The sequence below is a fragment of the Ornithorhynchus anatinus genome, chromosome 16 (assembly GCF_004115215.2).
Source record: "Ornithorhynchus anatinus isolate Pmale09 chromosome 16, mOrnAna1.pri.v4, whole genome shotgun sequence".
Classification (NCBI taxonomy): Eukaryota; Metazoa; Chordata; class Mammalia; order Monotremata; family Ornithorhynchidae; genus Ornithorhynchus; species Ornithorhynchus anatinus.
The window spans coordinates 626,644-650,616 of NC_041743.1; the positions used below are offsets into that span (position 1 = coordinate 626,644).

Sequence of the window (23,973 nt, forward strand, 5' to 3'; positions counted from 1 at the left end):
AAGTGGCCGAGCCAGGATTCGAACCCATCACCTCTGACTCCAAAGCCCGTGCTCTTTCCACTGAGCCACGCTGCTTCTCATAAATACGACTGATTGATTGCAGGTGAATGCTTACCCCCAAAAGATGCTAGACACACAAGAGGGATTTTCTGCTAGAATGGGAGGAGCTGGCAGCCTGCCATTCACTGGTTTTCTTCCTTCACACTGCTGCCCTCTCACTCTTCTAACCCAGCATTTTTCTTGACCCCATTTGCCTTCTTTAGTCTCTTTCCCCTTCTTCCCTCCTCATTTCCCTGTTTTTAGTCTCGACTTCTCTCCTCCTTCATCTCTTCTTTTGCCTTGAAACATTGTCCTTTCCTAGTCCTATTGGCTGTTTCCTGCCTGAAACATGGCTGACTTTTCCATTAGACCTCAAAGTCCTCCTGACAAATTTACTCCCATTTGCTTCACCCAGAAAAGTCCCTTGATTTGTCCCTGGATTCCAAAGGATTAGGCGTCAAACTTGCTCTGTTTTTCCAAGTCTTTGCAGTCAAGTTCTTTCTGTTGGACAGATTTGCATAATGCCCATGTTTCATAGTTCCTCAACAATTGAGAGTATTCCCACCTGCTGGAAATTCAGAGGGTTGCATTCTGCCCGAAGGATCCCTAGAAGGTTCTGTCAGCAAAATAATAATAATAATAATGTTGGTATTTGTTAAGCGCTTACTATGTGCCGAGCACTGTTCTAAGCGCTGGGGTAGACATAGGGGAATCAGGTTGTCCCACATGGGGCTCACAGTCTTAACCCCCATTTTACAGATGAGGTAACTGAGGCCCAGAGAAGTTAAGTGACTTGCCCACAGTCACACAGCTGACAAGTGGCAGAGCCGGGATTTGAACTCATGACCTCTGACTCCAAAGCCCGTGCTCTTTCCACTGAGCCATGCTGCTTCTCTGCAAAAGCAAAAGAGATTCCATAGTTAAATCCCAGGCTCAGGAGCCCCTCATCTCCCTCCCTCATGTCACAGAGAGTGACAGCACACTAATGAACTCTACAAATGGCACTCAGTTATAAATTAAAATGGAATTTTATTTTCCAGTTGAAATAATGGCTCTGTTGAGTCCTGAGAACAAAAAACAATCACAATGTTCACCCTGGAAGTAACAGTTTTGCTTCAACAAAAAGGGCATCTTTAAAGCTTTGCATAGAGAACAAACAATTAGGCACTTTTTCCTTATCTATTATTTTGTGGCTCCTCTCAAGGTCACACCTTGATAGCTTCCAATACTCTACCAGTCACGACTATGGGAGGGAGAGGCAAGCAGAAACATATCCATTCCATTCCTAGCTTGGGCAGTGGCTAGCAAGTGGAAGGCAATCTGCTACAAGGTAAAACTCACCTTTGTTGGGCAGCAGCAGCATGGGAGAGAGTCAAGGGCGGAGACTTACGTTTACTGCACAGAAGGCAGTGGTAAACCACTTCCGTATTTTTACCAAGAAAACTCCATGGATACACTACCAGAACGATTGAAGATGGAGGTGGGGCATTCTGAGATGTGTCCATCGTGTCGCTATAGGTCGGAGATGACTTGACAGCATAAGACAAGACAATTCTGTGGATCTCTTATTATTTGGGTCATTTTTTTTCCTCTATTCTTTATTTTTGACAGTGACAATTCTCAAGAAAATGATACACGCATAAAGGGTATGAGGATCAACGTGGCAACTAAAAAAATGAAACGAAGAATGAAAATGGACCAAACTCGAAACGTCTTTGCAACAACCGGTTTGCCTGAAGGGCCGCTGTCAACGCTGCCCCCATCCCCAGGAGTCTCACAGAACGGGGGGGCCCAGCCATAATCACAGTGGCAGTTTCTCTTGCTGTTGCACACCCCTCGTTGGTTACACTTTTGAGGTTCGCAATCGTAATTGAGGAGAGACACATTGAGGCAGGTCCTGTTAATGCATATCAAGTCAGTGCCACAGAAGGTCCCGTCTTTGACGTCCCCGATATCAGTGATTTTCAGTGATTTCATTGCTGCATGGTAGTCCGTCCCCCAGCACATGGTATTGTTGGCTTCCACATGAGTTTGAATGACTGATGTATGGTCTGGCATAGAAGGAATGGTCTTCACATTGACACACTGCACTCTTCCACACAACATATCACGTGCCAAACATTCTCTGTAAATGTTTTCCTTTAAGCCACAGTTCCCAAATCGGTCCACGTACTCATTTACCTCCTTATAACACAGTAAGGGAGCGTTCTTGGCTCCTTTACCAAAAAGGGCTCTGCACTGCCGAAGGTGGGAATGGCAATTGCCATGATAACAGACGGTGCCGTCACTACACGGGGTCCCATCCTGCTTGTACACATCTTCTGGGCACAAATTTGAGGTCCCATTACAGAACTCGTCAAGATCGCATTCACTTTGCCTTGGCCTACAGACCTTTTTGGCTGGAACAAATTGGCATCTTTTGCAGCACAGTCCAGAGGCACACACTGTCCCAGGGCTCAGTGTGCAGTTTGACAGGCAACAGGCATCTTTCTTACACTCCCTCTCTGACCCACAGTCACATTCCTCTCCATTTTCCACCACTTTGTTACCGCATGTCTCTATTGCAAATAACTGTCCTGGTATATTATTGAGACATGTGGCAAAAAAATTAGTGAAGTAGAAATATTCAATGAAACTGCAATTACTAAAACCACCAAGAAAGATCCCGCCAGCTCCCATGACACATGTTGATCCTTTGCACGTACAGTACTCTTCATCATGTTTCATACCACAGGCGTGCCCCAGTTCATGGGTGAACCAGAGTGCAGGATCAAACATACTTTTCCCTGGCAGACTGGATATAGATGCACCTAGCCTCGGATTACACATGGTACCAACAAAGGCCTTCCCCATGGCATCAGGAAACGTCTTCGACACAAACAAATGTGTAAAATCTTGTTGGACTCGAGGATATATGTTATCATGCTGGTAAATCGAAAATTCAGCAAGTACTTGAAATATTTTTGAATGCTTAGTATTCACTTTGTCACGGTCGGTCCAGATTTCCAGGGCTTTCAGAAACACGCGAGCTTTCAGCCCCTGAAAGTGTGAATCTGCAAAATTCACCAGGAAAATGGCATCCTGAATGACTGCGGAAATATTGTTTTTCCTGAATCTGTACCTGCCATTGTCCACCGCCACAGCCAGCTCCACATACTTGGGGTGTATGTAGGAGTCGTGCCAGTCGACCCGCCGGAAAGAGGCCGACGGCCGGAACTGGGCCGCCTGGCGGGTGATCTCCTCGTCGGTGAAGCCGCAGGTCAGATTGCCCGGGGCCTTCTCGTCCAGCCAGGACACGCGGTGCTCGAAGGTGGCGGAGGCCGGCAGGGGCTCCACCTGGTAGAGACGGCCGTGCAGCCGCAGCATCCCCCACAGCCCCCGGGAGCAGGTGCTGAAGGTGGCCAGGGAGCCCGGGGCGCCCTCCACGGCCCCGCGGTAGTAGCAGCCGTGGGGCACGTAGGGCTGCTCCTCCAGCAGCTCCCCCCGGGCCGTGAAGGTGAAGACGGGCAGGCGGCGGGGCAGCAGCAGCTTCTTGGGCCGCAGGTGCAGCACGTGCCTCCGGCCCTCGAGGGGCAGCAGGTAGGACAGCCGGCCGGGCTCCTCGGCCTCCCCGCCGCGGGGGGTCAGCCTCCGGGGGATGACCACCTCGGAGGAGGAGAAGCCCCAGTCGTCGGGGGCGGCGAGGAGGCCGCCCAGGCCGAGCAGCAGGAGGGCGGTCCCCGCCGCCCCCATGGCGCCCGGCCCCGCCCTTTCTCCACGCCTCGGAGCCGCCGCCAGGGGGCGGAGTGGAGCGGGGCCGGGGGCGGGGCCGGCGCGCGACCTGCAGGCTCCGCCCCCCCCCAACGGTCCCGGCTCTGGTCGGCTCCGCGCATGCGCCCTCTGCCGGCCGTTAGGCGCGCGCGGGCAGGAAAAGGCGGGAAAGTTGGGCAAAGGGGCCGAGGACGAGAGGCCTGTGGGGAGGGGATGGAAGAGGGTTGGAGAGGGAGAAGAGGACGAAGGAAGCGGGAGGGAAGGACACCCAACCATTTGGTCTCCATACCCAAACTACCTGCTCTGAAAGCTCCAATCGACGCCCTCAACACTGCCCCCTCTACTGAACTCCCCTCATTTTCATAGTGTAGGGTTGGCCATACCCCATAGTCAGGAGGGTTCACCCTTGAGTTGTTTTTCCAGGAGCCATCCTGGCAATCTGTGAGCCATCCACACCCAGTTACCCAACTCCCCTGTGACTCTCAGCATGTGATGGAAGACGGTTGATTGGGCCAAGGGACGCAGCCTGTAGCTGGGAGCCAGAATTCCTCTGTGTGCCCTATTCAGCAGTAGATTCATTCATTCAGATGTCTTTATTAAGCACTTACTGTGCAGAGCATTGTCCTAAGTGATTGGAAAAGCACAGTACAAGAGAGCATAACAAGACAATACAAAAAGAGTGACAATACCTGCCCACAACGAGCTCACAGTCTGGGGCCTGGGGGAGACAGACATCAATACAAACAGACATCAATACAAATAAGCAAAATTACAGATATATACATAAGTGCAGTGAGGCTGGGGGGGCGGGGGGAGAGCAAAGGGAACAAATCAGATGACAAAGGGAGCGGGAGATGAGGAAAAGTGGGGCTTAGTCTGGGAAGACTTTTTGGAGGAGATTTATTCATTCAATAGTATTTATTGAGCGCTTACTATGTGCAGAGCACTGTACTAAACGCTTGGAATGTACAAATCGGTAACAGATAGAGACAGTCCCTGCCTTTTGATGGGCTTACAGTCTAAGCGGGGGAGACAGACAGACAAGAACAATGGCAATAAATAGAATCAAGGGGAAGAACATCTCAATAAAACAATAGCAAATAAATGTGCCTTCAATATGGCTTTGAAGAACGGGAGAGTGATCGCCTGTCAGATTTCAGGAAGGAGGGCTTTCCAGGCCAGAGACAGGATGTAGGCTAGAGGTTGGTGGCGAGAAAGGCGAGATCAAGGACCAGAAGATTAGCACTAGAGGAGCAAAGTGTGCAGCCTGGGTTGTAGAAGGAGAAAGGTGAGGTGAGGTAGGGGGGCGAGGTGATGAATGCTTTGAAGCCAATAGGGAAGAGTTTTTGTTTGATACGGAGGTGGACGGGCAACCATTAAAGTTTTTTTGAGGAGGGTTGGGGGTGACAGTGTTCTGAAAGTTTTTGTAGAAAAATGATCCAGGCAGCAGCGTGAAGTATGGACCGGAGTGAGGAGAGAACAGATACAGGGAGGTCAGCAAGGAGGCCAATGCAGTAATCCAGGCAGAATAGGCTGAGTGATTGTATTAACATGGCAGCAGTTTGGATGGAGAAGAAAGGGCAGATTTCACTGATGTTGTGAAGGTGGGACTGACAGGATTTGGTGACGGATTGATTATGTCGGTTGAATGACAGGAATCAAGGATAATGCCAAGGTTATGGGCTGGTGAGACAGGAAGGGGAGGAAGGTTGGTGCCTTCTACAGTGATGGGAAAGTCAGGGGGAGGACAGAGTTTGGGGTTGGGAAGATGAGCTGTGTTTTGGACATGTTTAATTTGAGGTGATGGGAGGATATCCGAGTAGAGATGTCTTGAAGGCAGGAGGAGATGCAAGACTGGAGAGAGGAAGAGAGATCAGCGCTGAGTTAGGTTGTTGGATGGCAAGAAGGAGGTCACTGGTGACCTTGGAGAGGGCAGTTTTTGTGGAGTGAAGGGGACGGAAGCCAGACAGTAGGGGGTCAAGGAGAGACTTGGAGAAGAGCAATTTGAGATAGCTGGTGTAGACAACTTGTTCAAGGAGTGTGGAAGGAATGGTAGTGGTAGGAGGGGGATGGGGTGATAACCGGTGGGGTCCATCAAGTCAAAGGAGGCTTTTTTCAGGCAAGGGGAGACTTGGGCATGTTTGAAAGAAGGGGAGATGAAGCCATTGGAGAGTGAGCGGTTGAAGATGGCTGTTAGGGAGGGTAGAAAGGAGGGGTCGAGAGTTTTGATAAGGTGTGAAGGAATGGGGTTCGATGTGCATGTGAAGGGTGTGGCTTTTGAGAGGAGGCAGGAGATCTCCTCTAGAGATAATGTTGGGAAGGATGGGAGAGTTGAAGAGGGGGTCAAAAGGGAGAGGAACTGAGGAGAGTGCTCACACCTGATGGTGACAATTTTCTTAAAGTAGCTGTTCAGGTCACTGGGGCAAGGGAGGGTGGAGGCCAGGGGACAGGAGGCCTGAAGAGGGTGTTAAATGTCTGGAACAACTGGCAAGGGCAATGGGCATGGGTGTCAATAAGGGTAGAGAAATAATTTTGCCAGACAGAAGAGAGGGCAGAGTTGAAGCCTGCAAGGATAAACTTGAAGTGGGCAAAGTTGGCCTGATATTTAGATTTCCACCAGCAGTGTCCTGTGGCTTGAGCATAAGGGCAAAGGAAGTAGACTGTGCGGGTGATACAGGGCTGCAGATTAGAGGGACGAGATCGACGAAAGGATAGGGGTGCAAGTGAGTTGAGTTCAGGAGAGAGGGTGGTGTTGAGAACGTGTATGTGGTCATCAAGGGTGGGTAGTTAACAATAATAATAATAATAATGTTGGTATTTGTTAAGCGCTTACTATGTGCCGAGCACTGTTCTAAACACTGGGGTAGACATAGGGGAATCAGGTTGTCCCACATGGGGCTCACAGTCTTAATCCCCATTTTACAGATGAGGGAACTGAGGCACAGAGAAGTTAAGTGACTTGTCCACAATCACACAGCCGACAAGTGTCAGAGCTGGGATTCGAACTCATGAGCCCTGACTCCAAAGCCCATGCTCTTTCCACTGAGCCACGCTGCTTCTCCAGCATGGGTAGTTTGGGTACGGAGGCTAAGTGGGGCATGATGAGTTGAGAAAATTGGATGGGTTCCAGGGATCGGAGGTCTCTTTGGGGAAATAGTACAGATTTACAGGGAGGAGGTATGTGGGAGAGGAGGCAAGTGAGGAGGTTGTGGTCAGAAGGATTTCAGAGTTGGTGAGGGTAGAAGATTGTGCAGTGCTTGGAGAAGATTAGATTGAGTGTGTGTCCAAGTTGGTGAGGGAGTGAGGGGGGCGGTGGAGCAGGAGGTCAGTGGAGTTGAGGAGTGATTGAAGGTGGGCAGCAGAAGGGTTATCAGGAACATCTGTGTGGATACTGAAGTCCCCAGGGATCGAAGTGGGCATGGAAAGGAGAAGGAATGTGAGAAAGAGATCAAAATGGATAAAGAAGTGGCAGGTGGGACCAGGGGCTAGTAGGTGACAGCTACTAGAATCTGGAGTGGGTGGTAGAAGCAGGTGATAGGGGCTTCAAAGGAAGGGAAAGGGATGGGGGAGGTGGAATTGGGGTGCAAGAAGCAGCATTGGGGTGCGAGAAGGTGAGTCTGGGGGATTGGGAGAAGATGAGGCCCTCTGTGGAGAGAGCAGCAGGGGAGACCTTGTCATTTGGGGAGAACCAGGTTTCAGTGATGGCGAGGAGGAGGAATGACTGAGACAGGAACAGGACAAAGATGAAGGGAAGCTTCCCCATGATGGAGTAGGGAGTTCCACAGGCCTCACTTGGCAGCAGCTGGGGAGGAGATGACGGGGAGGAGACGGTCTGAGGGGTGTGGAGGGTTTGGATGGGAGTGAGATGACAGGGGCCAGTGCAGGGGGAGGAGGATGAGGGGTGGCGCTGGGACAGGAATACAGGGATGAGGTGAGGAGAAGTGGGGGCAGTGCAAAGGGAGGGAAGGAGTTGGGTGGCAGAAGGGGTTGGGGAGGTGAGGTATGAGGGGAGGACTGGGATGGGCAGGTGGGGGAGGCGATTGAAAACAGCAATTACAACTTAATAAATGTCAGCAGTAACAACTTCGGTGCTACCCAGATGAAATGGTTGAATTGTTCTTGGGCTATTGAGTGTGAAAAGGCCAGTGACTAGAGGAGCCCTGGGGTGAGAGTTGAATTATCGCTGGGGTGTGGAGAGTGAAGAGTCCAGTATTCAGGACAATCCTAAGGAGATAAGTGAATTGTCATAGGTGGCTTGGGAGTGAAGAGGTCAGAGAATAGGAGTAAACAGCTTGGGTTGGGCAGAGTAGGTGAGAAGGCAGGCAGCTTCGTCTTTCAAAATGCACATATGGGAAAATAGACTATGTAGTAATGTATAGGGTTATATAAAAGATGAAGCATGGGTCCTGTGTGTTAGGAGGTCAGACTTTGGAGGATCTTCAAATGATACATTATGGATTATTCCCCACTCCTCAAGAAACTCCAGTTGTTGCCCATCCACCTCCACATCAAACAAAAACTCCTCACCTATGGCTTTAAAGCACTTAATCACCTTGTCCTCTCCTACCTCACCTCTCTACTCTCTTACTACAACCCAGCCGGCACACTTCCTTAGTCTAATGCTAACCTTCTCACTGAACTTCAATCCCGTCTATCTCGTTGACAACTTCTCGCCCACATCCTGCCTCTGTTCTGGAATGACCTCCCTCCTCATATCAGACAGATAATTGGTTTCCCCCACTTCAAACCCTTATTAATGGCACATCTCCTCCAAGAAGCCTTCCCTGATTAAGCCCTCTTCTCCCACTCCCTTCTGTGCAGCTCTTACTCCTTTATTCATCCTCCCTTCCAACCCCACAGCACACACACACACACACACACACACACATATATTTATATATATGCAATTTAATTTATTTATATTAATGTCTGTCTTCCCCTCTAGACTATGAGCTTGTGGTGGGCAGGAATCTGTCTGCTATTATAGTGTACTCTTCCAAGGGCTTAGCACAGTGCTTTGCACACAGTAGGGGCTCAATAAATACTTTTAAATGAATGAATGAAAGAACATTAAAGTCTGTTTTTCCCTCTAGACTGTGAGCTCATTTGTGGGCAGGGAAAGTATCTGTCTACTCTGTTGTACTGTACTTTCCCAAGCCCTTAGTACAGTGCTCTGCACAGAGTAAGTATTCTATAAATATCATTGATGGTGATATTTGATTTTAGAACTCAGTGGGGTGCCAACCACGATGCCAGCTAAGCATCGTTTCAGCCACTGAGCAAGCCATTGTGCAACCTAAGGGCCAGTCTCTGTGCATTTCTATCTTTATCAGAGATTTCTAATAGTGGTGGTATGTGTTAAGTGCCAAGTCCTGTATGAAATGAAGGGATAGATGCAAGATAATCAGGTCAGACACCAGTCCTGTCCCTCACCGGGCTCAAAGTCCAAGTGGGAGGGCCACCAGGTATAGAATCTCCATTATACATATGAGGAAACTGAGGCACACAGAGAAGTTGTGACTTGCCCAAGGTCAACCAGAATGCAAGTAACAGAGCTGGGATTAGAACTTTTCCAGGTTCACAGTCGTTACTGAGGAGAGATGCACCATGCATATCAAGACAGTGCCACAGAAGGTGCCATCTGTGCCTACCCTGATATTAGTGAACCTTGGTGCGTGCCTTGATGCTTGGTAGTCCGTCCTCCTGCACATGGTATCCGTAGCTAGCACTTGGGTTTGACCATCCAGTCCCCTGGGATCATCCTGAAGGGGAGTTGTGCTGGCGAGCTGCAAATCTTTTAGAACCAGGGTGATTGACAGAAGTCTCCAACTCAGGTCCCGCCTTCCACAGCTTCCCTTCTGAGGGAAATGGCATGACCTACTGGAAACTACAGACTAGGAGTCAGAGGAAATGGTTCTAATCGAAGCTCTGACTATTACTTTCTTGTGACTTTGGGTAAGTCACTGCAGTTCCTCTGTACCTCGGTTCTTCTGTTCTTCCTCCTAATTGGATTGTGGGCCCCAGACAGTCAGTCAGTCAGTCAGTCAGTCAGTCAAACATATTTACTAAGTGTTTACTGTGTGCAGAGCACTGTTCTAAGCACTCGGGAGAGGACAATGTAACAATAAACAAGTACATTACCTGCCCACAAAGAGGTTACAGTCTAGAGGGGGACAGACATGAACATAAACAAATAAATCATAGATAGGGACATAGGTGCTATGGGGCTAGAAGGGGGGATGAATAAAAGGAGCAAGAAAGGGCAACACAGAAGGGAGTGGGAGAAGAGGAAAGGAGGGCTTAGTCGAGGACGACCTCTTGGAGGAGATGTGCCTTCGATAAGTCTTTGAATGGGGGGGAGAGAAATTATCTGTCCAACATGAGGAGGGGGTCATTCCAGCCCAGCAGCAGGAGGTGGGTGAGAGTTCGGCGGCGAGAGACGGGATCGAGGTATAGTAAGAAGTTTGGCATTAGAGGAAGAGCGAAGAGTGCAGGCTGGGTTGGAGCAGGAATGTAACAAGATGAGGTAGGAGGGGGCAAGATGATTGAGTGCTTTAAAGCCAATGGTAAGGAGTTTCTTTTGGATGCAGAGGTAATAATAATAATAATAATGTTGGATTTGTTAAGCGCTTATTATGCGGAAAGCACTGTTCTAAGTGTTGGGGTAGATACAGGATAATCAGGTTGTCCCACGTGAGGCTCACAGTCTTAATCCCCATTTTACAGATGAGGTCACTGAGGCACAGAGAAGTGAAGTGACTTGCCCACAGTCACACAGCTGACAAGTGGCAGAGCCTGGATTCCAACACATGACCTCTGACTCCCAAGCCCGTGCTCTTTCCACTGAGCCACGCTGCTTCTCATAAGAGGTAGATGGGCAACCACTGGAGATTCTTGAGAAGTGGGGAAACGGCCTGAATGTTTCTGTAGAAATATGATCTGGACAGTAGAATGCAGTAATGACTGGAGTAGGGAGAGACAGGAGGCTGATAGAATAATCAAGACGACCAGGAGAGGACAGTGTCAGTGAAACCCCCCTGCATTCTTCATGGCTCCATTTGCCCCCTTTGGTCTTTTCCCCGGCCTTCCTTCTTTCTCATCGCCTTCTCCTGGCTCCCCTCTTCTGTCACCTCGGAACCTTGTCCTTTTCACAGCTCAGTTGGGTGGTTCCTGCCTGAGTCTACAGGTATCCCTTTTTCATTATCCCTTTGGGGTCCACCTGACAAATTTCCTCCCATTTGTTCTTCCCAGAAGGGCCCCCTATCTGAACCTGGATTCAAAACGAACAGGAGGCAGAATAGGGGCTTTGACTTTCTCTACACTTGCAAATGTGTGTGGTCAAATAGCTGTGGTGGGCAGGTTGGCAAAGGGCCTCCCGGTTTCAGGGTTCCTCACCTGTGGACAGCACTCTCATCAGCTGGAGGTGCTGAGAGATGCCTTCTGCCTGAAGGAGCTCTGGAAGGTTGTCAGCAACAACACAGGATTCTACGGTGAAATCACAATCTCAGAATTCCCCTCATCTCCTTCACACATGAAAATTTGGAGCTACAGCACACAAAGGAACTCAACAAATTTCATTCCAACACCACACAAAGTTTACTTTCACTTTCTGAGGGAAAACCATGAGGCACAGCTTTTTAAAATTCTGACTACAAAAAGAACTTGATATGATTGTCAAAGAAGCACTAGGGCCTGACTGCAGCAACTCCATAAACTTACTAGAGAAAACAAATGTTCATCTGTACAATGTTGCCTCTTTTCTAAATTTCCTGTAGATCTTTGATTTCAGGCTTTCCTTGGCTTTTTACGTTTCTTCTAAAGGTGCTTTCTCTCGAAATTTCATAGATTTCACTGCAGCCAGGATCAGGGAAGCAACAAAAAGTACGATCCGGATAGGGAAAACGGGCCAAATATGGAACGTCGTCGCCTCATCCACCCAATTGCCTGCAGGGCCGCTGTCAACGCTGCCCCCATCCCCTGGAGTGTCACAGAACGGAGGGGCCCAGCCAAAAGTACAATGGCAGTTTCTCTTGTTGTTGCACGCCCCTCGATTGTTACATTTTTCACTTAAGCAATCGAAATTGAGCAAAGACAGACTGACACAGGTCCTGTTAATGCATACCAAGCCAGGGCCGCAGGTGGTGCCGTCTTCGACGTTCCCCACATCTGCGATTTTCAATGTTTGCATTGGTGCATGGTAGTCCGTCCCCCAGCACGTGGTATCATTGGCTTTCAGATGGGTCTGAATGACCGACGTATGCTCTGGCATGGAAGGAACGGTCTTCACATTGATACACTGCACTCTTCCACACAATGCATCACGTACCAAACACTCTCTGTAGCCATTTCCCTCTAAACCACAGTTCCCAAATCGGTCAATATATTCATTCACCTCCGTGTAACACAATAACGGACCATCCAAGGCTTCTTTACCGAAAAGAGCTTTGCACTGCTGAAGGTGGGAACGACACATGCCACGGTAACAGACAGCGCTGTCACTACACGGGGTCCCATCCTGCTTGTACATATTTTCTGGGCAAAGAGCTGTGGTCCCATTACAGAACTCGTCGAGATCACATTCATTTTGCCTCGGTCTACAGACTGTTGTAGCTGGAACAATTTGACATCCTTTGCAGCACAATCCGTAAGCACACTCTGCATTAGGGCTCAGTGTGCAGTTTGACAGGCAACAGGCATCTTTCTCACACTCCTCCTCTGATCCACAGTCACATTCCTCTCCCTTTTCCACCACTTTGTTACCACAGTTCTCTACTATGAATAAGTGTTCTGGAACATCATTGAGACAAGAGGCAGACCGGCTTGTGAAGGTGAAATACTCATTAAAACTGCAATTACTAAAACCCCCGTGATTGTAATCATGGGGTCCCATGAGACACGTGGATGCATTGCACTTACAATAATTCTCATCATGCTGCATGCCGAACCCGTGCCCCAATTCGTGGGTGAACCACTTCCCGCAATTGGGCAGTGAAAAGTCTATTAGACTGGATATGGATCCCATCTTACTTGGATTACAGGCACTGTCATGATAGGACCATGCCCTGCCATCGCTATATCGCTTAAACACAAACAAATGTGCAAGGTCTGGGCGGATACGGGGATACATGTCCCTCTCCAGGTAAGATGAAAACTCCCTAAGTACCGAAAGTATCGTTGAAACACGAGTATTCACTTTGTCACGGTCTGTCCAGACCTCCAGGGCTTTCAGAAAGAGGTGAGCTTTCAGCTCCTGAAAGTGTGAGTCTGCAAAATTGTACAGGGTAAGTATGTCCTCGATGACTCTGGATAAATTGCTTTGCCTGAATTGGTACATGGCATTGTCCACCGCCACCGCCAGCTCGGCATACTTGGGGTGTACGTAGGAGGTGTTCCAGTGCTTTCCGTAAGAAGGCGGAAGCCAGACTTGGGGCTCCTGGCGGACTATCTCCCGGAAGGTGAGGCCGCAGGTCAGGTTACCCGGGGCCTTCTCGTCCAGCCGGGACACCCGGTGCTCGAAGGTGGCGGAGGCCGGCAGGGGCTCCACCTGGTAGAGGCGACCGTGCAGCCGCAGCATCCCCCACAGCCCCCGGAAGCAGGTGCTGAAGGTGGCCAGGGAGCCCGGGGCGCCCTCCACGGCCCCGCGGTAGTAGCAGCCGTGGGGCACGTAGGGCTGCTCCTCCAGCAGCTCCCCCCGGGCCGTGAAGGTGAAGACGGGCAGGCGGCGGGGCAGCAGCAGCTTCTTGGGCCGCAGGTGCAGCACGTGCCTCCGGCCCTCGAGGGGCAGCAGGTAGGACAGCCGGCCGGGCTCCTCGGCCTCCCCGCCGCGGGGGGTCAGCCTCCGGGGGATGACCACCTCGGAGGAGGAGAAGCCCCAGTCGTCGGGGGCGGCGAGGAGGCCGCCCAGGCCGAGCAGCAGGAGGGCGGTCCCCGCCGCCTCCATGGCCCCGCACGGCTTCGGCCCTTCTCCACACCTCGGAGCCGCCTCGGAGTCGTCTCCGGGCCTCGGGCGAAGGGGTGGGGTGGGGCCAGCGCGTGACCCTGCAGCCTCTGCGGTTCAACGGTCCCTTCCCTAGGAGGGCCCGCGCGAGCGCCCTCTGCCGGCTGTTAGTCAGGCGCATGCGCCCTCCCAGGGTGTTGGTGACGCGCATGCGCCCTCTGCCGGCCGTTTAGTCTTCCCCACCCCCACCTCCCACCCCTCCCCCACCTCCCACCCCTCCCCCAGCCCCGGCGGTAGAAGGCGGGAGAGTTGGCCGAAGGGCCGTTGCCGCGAGGCTCGAGTCTCCCTCCTCAACCATTTGGTCTCTCTGCCCAAACCATCTCGTCTTTATAATCCCAAATCGACGCCCTCAGCGCCACCCTCTTCGTTCATTCATTCGGTCGTATTTATTGAGCGCTTACGGCGTGCAGGGCACTGTACTAAGCGCTAGGGAGAGCTCAGTTCGAGTAAACAAACACGTGCCCTTCCCACAACGAGCTCCCAGCCTAGAGGGAACTACAGTGAACTCACCTCATTCACACTCCGGTCCCTCGGCCCATGTCTCACCATACCCCTCATCCCTGAACCGCCTCCACATTCTGCCTCCTCCGCTCCTGGGTTCATTCATTCACTCATTCAATCGTATTTATTGACCGCTTACTGTGTGCAGAGCATTGTACTAAGCGCTTGGAAACTACAATGCAGAAATAGAGACAATCCCTGCTCACAAGGGGCTCACAATCTAGAGGAAGGGAGATAGACGTCAGTACAAGTAAGCAGGCCTCAATATAAATAAATGGAATTACAGGTATATACATATATACCTAAGTGCTGAGGGGTGAGGAGAAGGTAGGAAGAGCGAAGGGAGCAAGTCGAGGTGACAAGGAAGTGAGGGGAAACTGAGGAAAAGGGAGCTTAGTTTGGGAAGGTCTCTTGGAAGAAATGTGCCTTCACTAGGGCTTCGAAGCGGTGGAAGAGTGATTGTTTGGTGGATTTGAGGAGGGAGGGCGATCCAGGCCAGAGGTAGGACGTGGGCCAGGGGTCGACGGCGAGTCAAGTGATATCGAGGCACATTGAGAAGGTTAACACTAAAGGAATGGAGTGTGTGGGCTGGGTTGAAGGAGAGGAGGGAAGTTAGTTAAGAAGGGGCAAAGTGACAGAGAGCTTTAAAGCTAATAGAGTGGAGTTTTTGTTTGATACGGAGATTGATAGGCAACCACTGGTGGTTTTTTGAGGAGGAGGTGTTATGCCCTGAACATTTCTGTAGAAAGACATCCGAGCAGCGGAGTGAAGTATGGACTGGAGTGGGGAGAGGCAGGAGGTTGGGAGGTCAGAAAGGAGGCTGATTCAGGGTTCCAGCTGCCAAGTGCGGCCAGCAGAAAGCCAGATCCCTGGCTGCCTTCTTCTTCAAATGCCCTTCCAGTCCCATAGCATTTATGTTCTTAGCTATACATTACAAATAATCACTTTAATCCCTGTCTCTCCTTCTAAATCGTAAGATCCCTGTGGGCAGCATACACGCCTACCAACTCTTTGATAGCATACTCGAGAAGCAGCGTGGCTCAGTGGAAAGAGCACGGGCTTTGGAGTCAGGGCTCATGAGTTCGAATCCCAGCTCTGACACTTGTCGGCTGTGTGACTGTGGGCAAGTCACTTAACTTCTCTGTGCCTCAGTTCCCTCATCTGTAAAATGGGGATTAAGACTGTGAGCCCCACGTGGGACAACCTGATTCCCCTATGTCTACCCCAGCGCTTAGAACAGTGCTCGGCACATAGTAAGCGCTTAACAAATACCAACATTATTATTATTATTATTACTCTTTCAGCACTTAATACAGTTTTCTGCACACAGTAAACCCTCAATAGTATTGATTAATTGCTTGAGAGAGGACAATAAGGGTAAAGATATAGACCTTGCCCCCATTGAGCTTATACTCTTAGACTTCTTGGGAGTTGTAAGCTCCATTAAATTGTAAGTCCCCAGACAGCTGGGGACTTTTATTTTCAATGAACTCTCTCAAACACCTGAGACAGTACTCACCACATTGTAAATGCTAGTTCAGCCCTCTGCATCCAGTAAGGCCTCTGGTACAGTGCTCTGGATATACCCACCCAGTACCCAGTACAGAACCCTTTGCACGGTAGGCATTCTGCACATAGTCAGCCTCCATTGATATTGATGATGATAATGATGATGTTGGTGGCGATGATTATGGCGGTGATGTTGGCCACGATGATAATGGTGATGATGTGTTCATTCCTCATTTTAGTCCAAGGAATGAGCTGGCCACTGTCAACTCCATCTCTGGGAGCCCTGAAAATCTGGTTCAGGTCTGGAAGTCCTCTCTAAGTTCAGCTCTTTATTCAGGGGGATCCAAAATGGACAAGAGTCCCAGACCAAACTGACACCTGCGGACACTTTCCTGAGACCTGTCCACCATGAGGGACGCCTACCTCACCAATCTCTCTAGCACCCACAGGGCCTGAGATGACCCAGGTTCGACCCATTCCAATGGCAGTCCTTGCCCGGCAGGATGGCCACCCTGTGAAGCCCTGGGATTGACCAATCCTCATCCACGTGCCCATCGGGTACATGTGAGACCACCCCAAACTGCTGGGGATGGTTCGTGGGATGCCAGTGTTTAGGCAGCTCATCCTCCATCAGCCTGTTTAGTCTCAGGATACTGAAAAGGCCAGTTCAGTCACTCCCCTTGTCCATTTGGGTTGAGCACCAGGGTGCTCAGACTTGTGGGGGCCCATTATATGGCCCTGCTCATCTTCCCTGTCCATACAACCAATAGCCTGGATTACCTCTTGTATTAGGCTCCTTGTATTACGGAGTAGGGTTGGCGACACCCCATGGTGAGGAGGGCATGCCCTTGAGGAGGAGCACTGGCTTACTCAGGGCCATCCACGCTCTGTTACCCAGCTTCCTTATGACTCTCAGCATGTGCTGGAGAACGGATGGTTGGGCTGAGGGGTGCGGCCTATAGCTGGGATCTTATATTCCTCTGTGGATCCTCTTTAGCAGAAGGACCGCTGTGCCCTCTTCCAGTTCATACCCTGTTGTTGAGAGGATGCCATGCCTCTGGGAATTTACTGAAAAATTGATGGGGCATAATCAGAAGAATAGACAAAGGCCAAAGAAGGGAAGAAACTGTTTCAAGTCCCAGAAAAGATTCTCAAAGCAACATGAACAATGTCCAGATATGTGTAATAAGTGCAGGCCCTCCCTCCTCAAATCTAACAGATAAGGACTCTTTCCCTCTGCATAGCCTTATTGAAGGCATATCTCCTCCAAGAGGCGTTGGCTGATCAAGCCCTCTTTTCCTGTTCTCCCACTCCCTTCTGCGTCACCCTGATTTGTTTCTTTTATTCATCCCCCCTCTCCCAGTCCTGCAACACTGATGTACATATCTGTAATTTACTTAATTATATTAATGTCTGTCCCCCCCTCTAGTCTGTAAATGCAAAAGCAATAGTGAATTGTAGGCTGAATTCTGTAAGCTGGCTGTGGATCGCGATCTTGTCTACAAAATCTATTGTATTCTCCCAAGTGCTCAATAAATAAGATTGATTGATTGATTTGTAGCAAAGGAAGCAGAATTTCAGGGTCTTCATGGATCAGAGTCCAACGGTCACAATTCAGATCAGAGTAGCCTTGGTTGAAAAACTAACATATGCACAATGCACCCTGAGAGCAAAAACACTGGGGCTTTTCCACAAAAGTTTTATTGGACGGCTCCCATCCCAAGCATAGGAAGAACATTTCCTGAAGAGGTAGCCTTGGTGACCAAAGGATTGGAGTCGGGGTAGAATTGATTTGCAACTTACTGCAGCTGGGTAGAGGGAGTGGTTTAGAGTTTCAAAGTGTACTTCCAAGAATATAGACTATGTGGTAAATGATAAGGGCTTGTAAAAGATGAAGCCTGGGTCCTGTGTGTTTGGGGCTAGGACTTTAGAGGATCTTGAAATTGTACATTTTAAATTATTCATTTATATTAATGTCTGTTTCCCCCTCTAGAGCATAAACTGCTTGTGGGCAGGGAATCCACTCAACTCCCTCCCGCATGAAAATTGGGAGCTACAGCACACTAAGGAGCTCAACGTACTCCACGCAATCACTATGAAAAATTTACTTTCACTTTCAGTGAGAACCATGAGGTGCAGCTCTTTACAAATCTGCAGATAAAACTCTCAATCTGATTGTCACAGAAGTAGTACGGGCTTGTGGCAGCATCTCCATAAGCTTACTAGGGAAAACAAACATTTATCTAAACAATTTTGCCCTTTCCCTAAATTTCCTGTAGAACTTTTATTTCAGCCTTTTCTTGGATTTCTTTTCCATTTCTTTTAAAGATGCTTTTTTTTCAAATTTCATCAACTGCGTCGAAGACAGAATCAAAGCGGCAACAAAAAGAATGATCCGGAGAATGAAAACGGGCCAAACTTGAAATGTCTTTGCAGCGACTGGTTTGCCTGCAGGGCCGCTGTCAATGCTCCCCCCATCCCCAGGAGTCTCACAGAATGGAGGGGCCCAGCCATAATCACAGTGGCAGTTTCTCTTGTTGTTGCACACTCCTCGATGGTTACACTTTTGAGGTTCACAGTCATAATTCAGGAGAGACACATTGAGACAGGTCCTGTTAATGCATATCAAGCCAGTGCCACAGAAGCTGCCGTCTTTGACATCCCCAATATCAACGATTCTCATTGTGTGCATTGCTGCATGGTAGTCTGTCCCCCAGCACATGGTTCTGCTGGCTTTCACATGAGTCTGAATGACTGACGTATGGTCTGGCATTGAAGGAATGATCTTCACGTTGACACACTGCACTCTTCCACACAACATATCACGTACTGCACATTTTCTGTAACGGTTTCCCTCTAACCCACAGTTCCCAAATCGGTCAACATATCCATTCACCTCCTCATAACACAGTAACGGAGCAACCATGGCTTCTTTACCAAAAAGGGCTCTGCACTGGCCAAGGTGGGAATGACAACTTCCATGGTAACAGACGGCGCCGTCACTACACGGGGTCCCATCCTGCTTGTACACATCTTCTGGACACATATTTGAGGTCCCGTTACAGAACTCGTCGAGATCGCATTCACTTTGCCTTGGCCTACAGACCTTTTTGGCTAGAACGAATTGGCATCTTTTGCAGCACAGTCCAGAAACACACACACTCCCAGGGCTCAATTTGCAGCTTGACAGGCAACAGGCATCTTTCTCACACTCCCTCTCTGATCCACAGTCACATTCCTCTCCCCATTCCACCACTTTGTTACCACACTTCTCTACTACCAAAAACCGTTCAGGAATATTATTGAGACAGGAGGCAAACTGGCTTGTTGAGGTGAAAAAATCAGCAAAGCTGCAATTACTAAAAGCACCATGAAGGCGGCCAGAAGCTCCCATGATACACTTTAATCTTTGGCACGTACAATACTCACCATCATGGGCTATGCCACAGATGTGTCCCAATTCGTGGGAGAACCACAGTGAAGGCTCAAACAGTAATTTGCCTGGCAGACTGGATATGGATCCCATCCATTTTGCATTACAGGCAGTGCCAAGATAGGCCCACCCCAAGGCATCGGGAAAAGTCTTCAACAGAAACAAATGCGCAAGGTCTTGTTGGACACGGGGATATATGTTATTTTCCTGGTAAGGTAAAAATTCATCAAGTATTGGCAGTAACTCTGGATGCTTAGTATTCACTTTGTCACGGTCAGTCCAGACCTCCAGGGCTTTCAAAAAGATTCGAGCTTTCAGCTCCCGAAAGTATGAGTCTGCAAAGTTCACCAGGATAATTGTGTCCTGGATAACTCTGGATAAATTGTTTTCCCTGAATCTGTACCTGGCGTTGTCCACCGCCACGGCCAGCTCCAGATACTTGGGGTGTATGTAGGAGTCGTGCCAGTCGATCTGCCGGAAAGAGGCCGGCGGCCGGAACTGGGCCGCCTGGCGGGCGATCTCCCGGTCGGTGAGACCGCAGGTCCAGTTTCCGGGCTGCCGGTCGTCCAGCAGGGACACCCGGTGCTCAAAGGTGGCGGAGGCCGGCAGGGGCTCCACCTGATAGAGGCGGCCGTGCAGCCGCAGCATCCCCCACAGCCCCCGGAAGCAGGTGCTGAAGGTGGCCAGGGAGTCCGGGGCGCCCTCCACGGCCCCACGGTAGTAGCAGCCGTGGGGCACGTAGGGCTGCTCCTCCAGCAGCTCCCCCCGGGCCGTGAAGGTGAAGACGGGCAGGCGGCGGGGCAGCAGCAGCTTCTTGGGCCGCAGGTGCAGCACGTGCCTCCGGCCCTCGAGGGGCAGCAGGTAGGACAGCCGGCCGGGCTCCTCGGCCTCCCCGCCGCGGGGGGTCAGCCTCCGGGGGATGACCACCTCGGAGGAGGAGAAGCCCCAGTCGTCGGGGGCGGCGAGGAGGCCGCCCAGGCCGAGCAGCAGGAGGGCGGTCCCCGCCACCCCCATGGCGCCCGGCCCCGCCCCTTCTCCACGCCTCGGACCCACCGCCAGGGGGCGGAGTGGAGCGGGGCCGGGGCCGGGGCCGGGGCGGGGCCGGCGCGCGACCTGCAGGCTCCGCCCCCTCAACGGTCCCTGCTCTGGGCGGCTCCGCGCATGCGCCCTCTGCCGGGGAAAAGCGGGAAAGTTGGGCAACGGGGGAGAGACGGGCAAAGGAAGAGGAGGGAAGTCGGAGGCTCAAACGTTTTGTTTCCATGCCCAACCTACCTGCGCTGTCTTGTGCCCAATACTGACCCCCGATCTTTTGACCCCATGGAGTTTTCTCAAGGTATCACGCCCCATTTAAGCTCCATCTGCAAACTAACTCACCTTGTTGAACAAATCGACGCCCTCAATGCCACCCTCACTACTATAATCGACTCCCTCACGCCCCTATCCTTTCGTCTGTCTCCTACCGCTATCCCAAAGCCCCGGATCACCTCCAAGGTCCATTTCCTTCTCCCCTGTGGATGAGCTGCAGAGTGCTCCTGGTGAAATTCTACAAATCAGGCCTAGCTCATCTACCCTAGGTTCATTCTTGTGTGCTTTAACTCTGTCCTTTCCTTTGCTGGGCAAAAGAGCAGCAGCATGGCCTAATGGATAGAGCACGGTCCAGGGAGTCAGAAACAGCTGGGTTCTCATTCTGACTCCGTCACGTGTCTGCTGTGTGACTTTGGGCAAGTCACTTAACTTCTCTGGGCTTCAGTGACCTCATCTGTAAAATGGGGATTAAGACCATAAACCCAATCTGGGACAAAGACTGTGTCCAAACCTGATTAGCTTGTATCCATCCCAGTGTTTCATACAGTGCCTGGCACAGAGTAAGCAGTTAACAGACACCATTAAAAAAAAAAAAGGTCGGGGACCCACGGGACTGTTCTCTCTCCAGATTGCCCTTCTCCCTATCTTGCCCTTTATCTTCCAGATTCCTCTGATTTTGGATCCTTAAGTGCTTAGTACAGTGCTTTGCAAACAGTAAGTGCTCAATAAATACAATTGAATGAATGGATGCTGCCCCTGCATGGAATTTTCTGTTCTCTGCTATGTATCCGTGCTTTCTGTTGGCATCCATCTCTCATTGTGTACTTTTCCATGCCCAATAGGATGAGTCTTTCTCTCCGGGACCTTCTTTTAAACTGCTAGCTACCCAAGCAGGATTTCGATTTGGTTGCTTGACTTTGTCCTGACACACATATTTAACCAGGCCCTTTGATGTAGCATTTTAAAATTGCCCACTGAGTTCTTAGTAAGTTTTTAGTAAGTCATTTGTTTCAGCAATTCCATTCAAACTTCTCTTAAGACCCACATTCTTTCAGGATTTCCTTTGCTAAAATGTCTCAAGTTAATATCCTTATTTAGGGTTTCTGAAGCTCTTCCCAACCCATCCACCAATTAGTGATCTTCACTGAGGGCTTTCCGTGTGCACAGCACCCTACTAAGTGCTGGGGAGAGTCTTTACAGTAAGTCTGTCCTACGTTTATCTTCACCCATATCTCTCCCAACATTCCTGCCAAACTATTATTATTATTAAAAATAATCAATTGTATTATGTTATAAAACAATCATATAGTATATCATTATTATATTAATACATTGTATATTTAAAATATTGGTAATCGTATTTATGGAGCACTTACTGTGTGGAAAACACTGTAATAAGTGCTTGGGAGAGTACAATGTAACATCAGACACATCCTCTGCCCACAACAGCTCAAAGTCTAGAGGGATGTCCTCATATTGGTCAGATGGCCTTTAGGACCCATCATTCTACTAGGATATTTTGGTTGACATTTGGATTTTCTCCATAAAGGGATTCCATGGGACCATCCTAATCCCCGAGGTTTGTAATGTGATTGTGAACTCTGTCTCCCACATGATGCCAGGTGCCCACACAGAGTTTCTTCTAGAATGGTGGTGTAGCTGACACCACTGCAATCCACGGTTTTCTTCCTTCTCAGTGTTGCCCCTCTCTGCCTTCCAATCAATCAATTGTATTTATTGAGAACTTAGGTGTGCAAAGTACTGTACAAAGTGCTTGGGAGAATACAATATAACAGAGTTGGTAGGCATGTTCCCTGCCCACAGTGAGCTTGAAGTCTAGAGGGGGAGACAGAACATCAATATAAATAAATGAACTAAATTACAGATATGTACATAAGCACTGTAGGGCTAAAGGCAGAGGGAATAAAGGGTAAAAATCCTAGTGTGAGGGTATCAGAGAAGAGAGTGGGAGAAGAGGAAATGAAGGCTTTGTTGGAGATGGCCTCTTGGGGGAGATGTGCTTTTAAAAAGGCTTTGAAGGTGGGGAGAATGAACACCAAGGCGGGGAGGGAGTTCCAGGCCAGAGACAGGAATTGGCAAGGGGTAGGGAGTGAGAGACACGAGATGGAGGTAGAGTGAGTGGATTGCCATGAGAGGAGTGGAGTGTGCGGATTGGGTTGAAGTAGGAAATCAGGGAGATAAGGCAAGAGAGGGCAAGGTGGTCAAATACTTTAAGGCCGACGGTAGGAGACACTGTTGGATGCAGAGGTGGATGGGTAACTGGAAGTTCTTGAGAAGTGGGGAAACCCAGACTGCATGGTTTGGTAGAAAAATGATCTGGGCAGCAGAGTGAAGTATGGACTGGAGTGAGAAGAGACAGGAGGCAGGGAGGTCAGCAAGGAGGCTGCTCCAGTAATCAAGGTGGAATAGGATAAGTGCTTGGATTAACCTGGTAATAATCTGGATGGAGAAGCGAGGGTGGATTTTGGCAATGTTGCAAAGGTTGAACTAAGAGGATTTGGTGGGGCTATCTGCAGTGATAGGAAAGTCAGGTGGGGGACAGGTTTTGGCTGGAAAAATGAGGAGTTCAGATTGGGACATTTGAAGTTTGAGATGTCAGCAGAATATCCAAGTAGAGATGTCCTGAAGGCAGGAGGAATTGTGAGACTCTGGAGAAGGGAGATTAGGGCTGGCAAGGGAAATTTGGGAATCATCTCTGTAGAAACGGTAGTTGAAGTCATAGGAGCAAATGAGTTCTCCAAGGGAATGGGTGCATGTGGAAAAGAGAAGGGGACCTAGAGTTGAGCTTTGAAGGACTCCTACAGTTAGGGGATGGGAAGCAGAGCAAGAGCCCGCGAAAGAGACCGAGAACAAGCGGCCAGAGAAGTTGGGGAGAGAAGTAGGAGAGGACAGTGTCTGTGAAGCCAACTGTGTATTCTTCTTGGCTCCACTGCCTTATTTCATCTCTTTCTCCATCTTCCTTCTTCCCTCCTCATCGCTTTCTCTTTGCTCCCCTCTGCTCTCGCTCCTCTTTCGCCTTGAAATCTTGACCCTTTCATAGCTCGGTTGGGTGGTTCCTGCCAGTGTCCACAGGGACCTCTTTTCCATTATCCCTTTGAGGCCTACCTGACAAATTTCCTCCCATTTGCTTCCCCCAGAAGAGGCCCCGATTAGTCCCTGGATTCAAAATGAATAGGAGTCAGAGAAGGGGCTTTGCTGTTCCCTTCACTTGCAAAGGCGTGTGGTCAAATAGTTGTGGTGGACAGGTTAGTAAACGGCCTCCTGGTTTCAGAGCTCCTCACATACAGACAACACTCTCACCTGCTCGAGATGCTGAGAGATGCCTTCTGTCTGAAGGTATCTCTGGAAGGTTCTGTCAGCAACAATGATTCTATAGTTAAATCACAGGCTCGGAATCTCCTCATCTTCCTCCAGCATG

The 23,973-nt window shown here is 49.9% G+C and overlaps 2 protein-coding genes across 2 annotated transcripts; both read right to left on the bottom strand.

The window, feature by feature from the left end:
• Nucleotides 1-1,591: 1,591 nt before the first annotated feature.
• Nucleotides 1,592-3,780, bottom strand: LOC100086774 (disintegrin and metalloproteinase domain-containing protein 30-like). The gene has a single exon (XM_007665672.3). The coding sequence runs from the start codon at nt 3,769-3,771 to the stop codon at nt 1,660-1,662; it is 2,112 nt and encodes a 703-aa protein (XP_007663862.2). The 5' UTR covers nt 3,772-3,780; the 3' UTR covers nt 1,592-1,659.
• A 7,581-nt stretch (nt 3,781-11,361) lies between these two features.
• Nucleotides 11,362-13,883, bottom strand: LOC100682001 (disintegrin and metalloproteinase domain-containing protein 30). Its single transcript, XM_007659282.3, has one exon. The coding sequence runs from the start codon at nt 13,727-13,729 to the stop codon at nt 11,594-11,596; it is 2,136 nt and encodes a 711-aa protein (XP_007657472.2). The 5' UTR covers nt 13,730-13,883; the 3' UTR covers nt 11,362-11,593.
• Nucleotides 13,884-23,973: the final 10,090 nt, after the last annotated feature.